This window comes from Mastomys coucha, unplaced genomic scaffold (assembly GCF_008632895.1).
Source record: "Mastomys coucha isolate ucsf_1 unplaced genomic scaffold, UCSF_Mcou_1 pScaffold18, whole genome shotgun sequence".
In the NCBI taxonomy this organism is placed as follows: Eukaryota; Metazoa; Chordata; class Mammalia; order Rodentia; family Muridae; genus Mastomys; species Mastomys coucha.
Window position 1 is genome coordinate 90,315,909 of NW_022196900.1, and position 7,215 is coordinate 90,323,123.

Here is a 7,215-nt window from a genome sequence, read left to right on the forward strand (position 1 = left end):
AAGTACACAGTTATCAAAAACGCACACACGTCACTTGGCATCTCCAGCACCTTCAGCTTTCTGTGCCTAAATGAAAAACAGATAAAGTCAGCATATACACCAAAATGTATCTGTTTGTAGTATTATATTCAATCATCTCGTTTCCAGGCTAAAATCCAGGCTTGGGTACTTAAAGACACCATGCCTGCACCTGAAGACTGGTCCATTTGTCAACCTCACCACCCCGCCCTCCGCCAGAGAAGACCAAACTCTATGGTACCAGCACGAGTGACTTATCAGAACAAGCTGTTTAGATTATGACAGACTTTTAGAACTGAGGATCTCAGGCAGGAGGAAAATCACACCAAGTGCAGTGCAGCACGGACATAACGGCTAACAAAAAGTTTGGCTATCACTAAGTGTAGGCACACCTGAAAAAACGGAATAGCCACTGTACCTGGTCTGTTTTGGCATCTCCATTCTCTGCAGGGTTATTCGCATCCTTACCAGCGTCAGCTTTCCCCTTCTTCCCCTTGGGTACCTTCTCTCCCTTCTAAGGCCAAGGAAGGATGGACACAAGAGTTTCTTAGCTCTCACAGCTTGTGTTACTGTGATATAACCTACAAAGTTCTGCAAAGCAGGCTTGCCTACTGAAGATGTACAGCCCCCCCCCCTCCACTAAGCTAAATTAAATTACAACTTGTAGCCCTCCAAAGAGTCGTTCAAATTAGGGAACAGCTAAAAGTGCTCTTTTAACGGTCAATTGTAATTTTCTGTAACTTTTGCCAAGGACAGTACCATGACAAGTCAGCAGCAACAAGCTATCAAAATAACTAAAGGATGTCATTAGGCCGAGGCCGGGAAGTACAGTTCTCTGAGAATCCCCAATCTAGTATTAGCGCCATGGTGTCTCAATCCAGCTTACCTTTGCAGGGGCCTTTTTAGGCTTGGGTTCTGGCTTTGGAGGAGCAGGTTTCTTATTTTGGTAGGCAGAGGGGAAGAGGAAACCATTAGTACCACAGACCAAGGAAACAACCCACCAAACCACAGCTTGGAAAACTGGTTCTCAGGATTGCCTTTCGTTTACAATGTAAAAGCCAGCTTTCACGTCAGTCAGTAGCATCAGGACTTAGGACGACAGTGAACCCCTCTAGATGTGCAATATCACAAGGAGCTTCCTCCAAATCAGCCACCATCTATAACTCAACAAAATCACAGAGATGCCCAAGTGGTCCCCAATCTCAGGTAAGGATGAAGAAATGGAAGCAAACACACTTACAGCAGACAATCTTGCGGATCTTCTCTGTGGCTAGTAAAAAGAGAAACAAAGAAAAATAAGCACAAGTTTTCCCCACTAGCCAGCTTCACATTAAAAAAAAGTGAATGGAACAATTCTCGGTCAATATGCTTGACCAAGGCTGTGGTCGATTTCCACCAGCTGAGCCTGGGGGGGCTTTACTCCACAAGGCTTTGTGCATGCCCTGACTGGGTAAGACTCACCTCGTCCTTCACCTTGGCTTTGTCTCCTTTAGCATCCCCTTCAGCCTACAAAATGATAAAAAGACCAAAACGTGTTAACCCCGGAGGCAAATCTCAGTCACAACAGAAATCGTCAAGACACCATTCTAGAAACGTAGACACTCAATTTTCACGTAAGAAGCCTTAGCGGGAACAGGGCCCAACGGAAGTCCGAGCAGGTTGGCCGCAAAGCGCGGGAGAAGCTGGAGCCTGGCCGGGTAGGCGCTCGGAGCCACCGGAGCCAGGCAGCAGCAGCAGCAACAGCTGCAGATTGTGCAAACAAACCTCTCCGGAGGCGGAGCCCGGCGCCGTTGCTATGGCAGCCGTCGAGGGCTGGAGCTCAGGGAACTCGTAGGCGGGGACGCGGGGTCTCGTGCGCCCGGAACGTGGGCGGCCGGGGGCAGGGCTACGTCGCGGCCCCGCCCCTCGCGGACGCAGTTTTGGCGGCAGCGCGCTCCCCCGCCCGCTCGCTCGCTCGCCCGCCCGCCCAGCCGAGAGCCGCCTTCCCGCCCTTTCGGGTTTGAATCGCCCGCTCGCCCGCGGGAGGAGGGGAGGGGGCTGCTGGTGGGGGAGGGGGCGCGGGCGGCCAGAGGGAGCGGGATAAACAGCTGCCAACATGGCTCCTCCTGCTGCCGCCACCGATCCTCCAATATGGCTCCTGGCGCCCGCGGGCGGCGCGCCGCGCACGATTCGCCCGCAGCCCGACTCGGGCTGCAACCTCGCGCCGCGCCCGATCTACCGCCGAGTCCTGAGCTCGAGGCTAGCAGCGGCAGCTCCGGGGCGCCCGCGCGCTCGCGCCACGTACCTTTCTTTTGGGCATGGCGGCGGCAGGGGACGTCGGCGCTGAACGCGGGTATACAGCGGCGCGCGGGCTCGGTCCGTCCGGGGGTCGTCCTCGCTGCTTCTTCACACTGCTCGGGCTCCGGGGGGTTTATAAAGTTTTTATAGCGCTGGGAGCCCCGGACCGGTTAGAACCGGATTTCACCTCCCGTCGCCGCTCATTGGCCCAGTTGGGGTCACGTGGGCGGGGTTTAAACTCACCTCCTCTGGAGTGAGGAGGGGGTGTAGGGGGGGAGGGCGCTCGAGACGGCGGCGCGCCTTGGGGGAGGGGGCGCGCCTCGGAGTCGGAGGCAGTAAATGAGGGGCGCGCGAGGCGGCAGGCTTGGGGTTCCGCTCCCGCCCAGATCTGGCTTTTGCAAACTACCAAGTTCCTTCCACCTTAAGCAACCCTTCTGCCCACTTCTCCAAGCTGTGCGACACTGGGCACATCTCGGCCGCTTCCCTTCCTGCTCCCGCTGGGGGCCCCAGAAAAGGGGTTTGTGAGGCCTGGCCGAGCCGCCCAGCTCCAGAGGCGGCGGGAGGCGCGCCGCAGCTCGGGGAACCGCGGGCTCCGGTGGGCTGAGAGCCGGGAGGCTAGCTTGGCGCAGTCGGACGTGCATCCTTTTGAGTTGCCACCTTGGGGAATCCCTCCGTGTGCCTCACCTGGAGGGCAGTCCACTGGATGTGGAGGTGTGGGCGGGAGGTGGACTTTCCACACAAGGGTGCCTTGCGGGGACTGCGGGGCAGGTAGGAGCTGTCCTTTCAGCACCTACTGCTGAGCCGCCTCCCCAACGTTAAACAGCCCCCCAACATCTGCCCGGTGCCTTCCTTAAATCCCTGCACGTCTGGCCCTCTGGCCCCTGTCACAGAATGGTGGAGAAAAGCCGCCAACACAGCCCGAGAGCACGCCCCTCCCACTAAGCTGTCTGGGTCTGGGATACAGCTAGCCCAGCTGCCCCCACTCAACAGAGGCCATGGAACCTGGGCTTTGCAGATGCCACAGCTGGCGAAATCCCTCCTAACACACTATCAAGCTGGCTTGCTCTCGGTTGCGTGAGGAAAAGGCGGTTGAAGGAAAGCGCCGGAAGATTAGGAAACAAGCAGACGAACAGGTGTGATGGCAAAGTGGCCCTTCCAGTGCACCCCAGCCCAAAGTCCGGCCTTCTCGAGCTAGCCAAGCCCACCAGAGGGAGGGTGCCAATTGCAGCAGTAAAGCAAAACGTTCTTTCGTTGCAGTTACCAAAAAAACCTTATATCTCAAAAAAATTTTTTTTAAAATTTTTGATACCCATAACACAACTGGCTAACATCTGCAATTGGGTGTTTGGTGCTCAGGCGGAAGACACAAAATAGGTCCCACCTTAATTTCTAAGGCAAGGGTTAAAGCTAGTTTGCAATAACCATACCAGCAGAGAGCAAACATCTGCGAATTCAAATCAAGCATTTTGCAGCCTTTGCCTCTCCTTTCCACTCCCACAGTGCCTCTCCTGAGGCAGCCACCCTCCACTCCACCCTATGCACCTTTCCCAGAATACAGGTCCCCAGGCTGGAAGATACCAGCCCCATTAATCACTGCTACTGTACTCCAATCTTAAGAGAAAGTCAGCCAGGACTCAACAGCTATGCTTGCCGGGCAGATTCCGTTCGCTGCCTCCAGCCTCTCATTCCCGCCTTAATTGTAGGGCTCTGTATTATAGCCACATAATTCATGCCTCCCTAATTAAAGCTGTCAACAGCCTCATTGTAAAGCTGGAAAATGCACAGCACCTGCTCTCAGGGATCTCTGTGCCAGGGATTGGTTTTGGGGAGTGCCAGGTGTACAGGGGGCCTTGCCAAAGGGTGCACTGATTGGCTCTTGGTTGTAGTGTCAGGCCTTTTTTGATTCTGATAGGAAGAAGATGGCCAAAATTTCACCAGTGCCAGGCACCTGGGACAGAAATGGGGATGGGGAACAAGGCATAGAAAGTTAGAAATCCAAAGCGTACATTTTGGGGTGGGAGGTGCATACAGACAGCATGAGACCAGAGTGGCATTTGGTTGGTGTTTCTGGCTAGGACTTATGGCTCTGAGATGCCTGAAGCAGAATAGCTCAGCGAACCTTCAAAGGTAGTCCTCTCTCCTCAGCACTATGCGGATACAACTGCATAGTGGGAAGGATGCAACCTTGCCTCTCCTGCTGGGGAGAGCTGGCCTCACAGGGTGAGAGGGTGAGAATAAGTTCTGCCATGCAGACAGCAAACTGTTTCAGAGCCTACTTAGGGAGCCAGGTCAAAGAGCTGTGAGGAGTGGGAATCAGTGTGAGATGGTGAGAGAAGAAGACAGTCAACTGGCAAGTGCTTGGTTCTGTTCAGTCCTGATGTGTTAAACACAAATTGGCCTGTATTGGATTAGACTCTAGGACCTCTCCAGGCCCTTCTGCCACCCCGTCTGTAGTCATGGAGGGGGTTGGGTCTCACAGGGGAGTGGAGCCTGGCCCCATGCCCTGCATGGGGGAGTAAAGCTTGTGTGGGCTGAGTCAACAATAGGTAATTGGATTGTAATCACCCGCCTGGCTTCCATGAGCCATTGGGGGCGCTGAGCCTTTCAGTGAGCAATCAGTACTGGTAGTGGGAGGGGGTGGAGATTCAATAGCAAATCCCAGGTGGAAAGCCAAGGGGAGGAGCAGCAGATGGGCAAATTTTCTTCCTGTCCTCCCCACCCCTTTCTTCCATGCCCAATAATGTTGGCTGCCTATCAGTTAAAATTTACCAATAGATCCAAATCTTTTGTGGAAGTCACATGGGGAGGGCTTAGGCAGGACGGGTAAAGGCCTAGCTTTGGGAAGATCTCTTCTGCACGTTGAAGGATATGCTGGTGGAAAAAGAACATGCATCCAAAACCAGGGACAGGGCATATAGCTAATGAGTTAGGGTCCCCTGTTCCCCAAATGTATTAGTGGCTGGACTTGGATTTAGTTTACATATGAGAGATTCTACCTCAAACTTAAAGGGTAACTGTCAAAGGTAGCCCACAGGTATCTCTAGGCAGAACTTGCCTTTGGGGGTTCCTTGCAAAACTGAGAGAGCCCAATTCATCAAAAACAGGGAGGTGCCTTTCCCAAAGAAAAGAAAAGGAAAAGGAAGGGTCGGGGCCCAAGAGGCACAGGGCTGGGCAAAATGGCTGCTAGCCAGCCTCACTTAGGCAGATGCAGTGCCCCAAAGTGCCAGCCAGTCAGCCCGTTTAAGTTCCAAGGCCTTCAGGAAGCCTTGGACTCGCTCTTCCCGTTTGGTGGAGAGTTTGTGCAATCGTGTCCGTCGGAGTTGGGCATCCGCACTGGCCTGGAGCCCCTCTCGAAGCAGCTGCTCTGTCACTGCAGCCTGGTCCCTCTCCAGCTGGTGCCTCTTCCGCTCCTCAGCATACATGTCTCGGGCCTTCTGCTAGAGAAAAGTAGAGTTTGAGGTAGGGATCTAATTTTAGGTATGGGATGGAGAAAGTGGGAGGTAGGGCACAGAATGGCCAAGTGCACAAACTCTGGGGAGTTTCTACGAGTGTGTAAAGGCTCGGGAGGGCTAAGCAGCAGGCCTGTGTTACACAGGCAATTCAGGAGCAGTTCATTTTGGCTTGTTTTGTGTGGAAATGTCTGTATTTCTTAAAAGTCTTTTCAAGCTTAAGCTTGAAAACAGGTAAATAGTCTGATTTCTGATTCTTCTACCAACTAGTTTTGTGGTTTTGGAAAGATTCTCTCCTAGCCTTGTAAAATTTTATTTGTAAAGTGGGGGTTGTGTCTACCTTGAAGAGAGGTTTAAAGGATTAGGGATAATAAATGCAAAATCCACTCTAACATTAGCAGGCAAAGAAGCAGCGACTTTACATGTTATTGTCTACTGTCTGGGTCTTCTTATGGTTGCTAGGTCAGTGAGAGGTGCCACTCTCCAACTTCTTAATCTATTTTCAGGGTCTAGAACTAGGCTTGCCTCTTATTATGAAAACAGGCTTGACTGAGCAAGTGGCCCTTCTAGGAACACCGAGAAGCAAATGCAACTCTGTTAAGCCACTTACTGCTGCCTAGACTAGGCATTAGTCTTTAGTCGGCTCTTTCTCTTAGAAAAAAATCCCTGACGGCTCCATAAAGCAGCAGGGCTCCTGGAATCAGTTCTGGCAGGTGGTGGCAATCGGTCTCTGGCAACACCTCCTAGACCTTGCCTATGTCTTTTTGAGAGAGAAGAGACTCCTGGCACTTGGAGCACTCTGTACAGAAAGCGTTTAATCACTTGGCCACGTGATCATAAAAGGGTACACGTGTGGCAAAAAGGGAGAAATCCCTTGGAGCGGAAGGGGCTGGTTCATCTCATGGACTCTTGCCTTGCCTTGCCTGTGGCTTACAGAGGCTCCACCTGAACAGAACCCATGAGTGAGCAACCCAGTAGAGTGTACTTGGTTTTGAGACAGAGTTCCACTGTGTTGTCCAGACTTCCAAGCAGCTGGGTCAAGCATGCACTACACTGACCAGTGAGCAATGGGGTCTTCCGATAGGATAACTATAGGTTTTTCACATCCTGATGTCCTTTACTATCTTCAACCTTGTATTGTGGTATTTTTGTGTTTTAAGTCTTGTTCTAATCAGCCCGTAAGCTCTGCCCACCTTGTCTTCACTTTTTTCTGTTGTTGTTGCTGAGGGGTTTTCTGGGTAGCCCTGGCCGTACTGAAACTGGCTGAACTTACACTCAGAGATCCGCTTGCCTCTGCCCCCCGAGTGCTGGGATGAAAGGTGTGCATCACCAGGACCCAGATCCTGTCTTTATTCTTTAGAGGCATCTTACATGTCCACAAACACTTCAACCCTTTCTCACTGACTCTCAAAACAGAGCTGTGACCAGGTCAGGCATGGCAGTGAATTCTTTTTTTTTTTTTTTTTTTTTT

The 7,215-nt window shown here is 52.4% G+C and overlaps 2 protein-coding genes across 5 annotated transcripts in view; both read right to left on the bottom strand.

Moving 5' to 3' along the window:
• On the bottom strand, positions 1-2,510 carry Hmgn2 (high mobility group nucleosomal binding domain 2). The gene is made up of 6 exons (XM_031379000.1): positions 2,303-2,510; positions 1,480-1,524; positions 1,259-1,288; positions 905-955; positions 437-532; positions 1-66 (listed from the first exon to the last, which is right to left on the bottom strand). The coding sequence occupies exons 1-6, from the start codon at positions 2,315-2,317 to the stop codon at positions 31-33; spliced, it is 273 nt and encodes a 90-aa protein (XP_031234860.1). The 5' UTR covers positions 2,318-2,510; the 3' UTR covers positions 1-30.
• Positions 2,511-4,275: 1,765 nt separating this feature from the next.
• The window catches only part of Dhdds (dehydrodolichyl diphosphate synthase subunit), a 28,843-nt gene continuing 25,903 nt past the window's right edge, over positions 4,276-7,215 (bottom strand). For 2 of the 4 annotated variants that reach the window (XM_031378996.1, XM_031378995.1), the window contains exon 9: positions 4,276-5,732. In XM_031378996.1, coding sequence (XP_031234856.1) covers positions 5,493-5,732 — 240 coding nt within the window. In that variant the 3' untranslated portion in view covers positions 4,276-5,492. The remainder of the gene's footprint in view (positions 5,733-7,215) is intronic. The other 2 variants (XM_031378997.1, XM_031378999.1) reach the window with 1 other exon arrangement.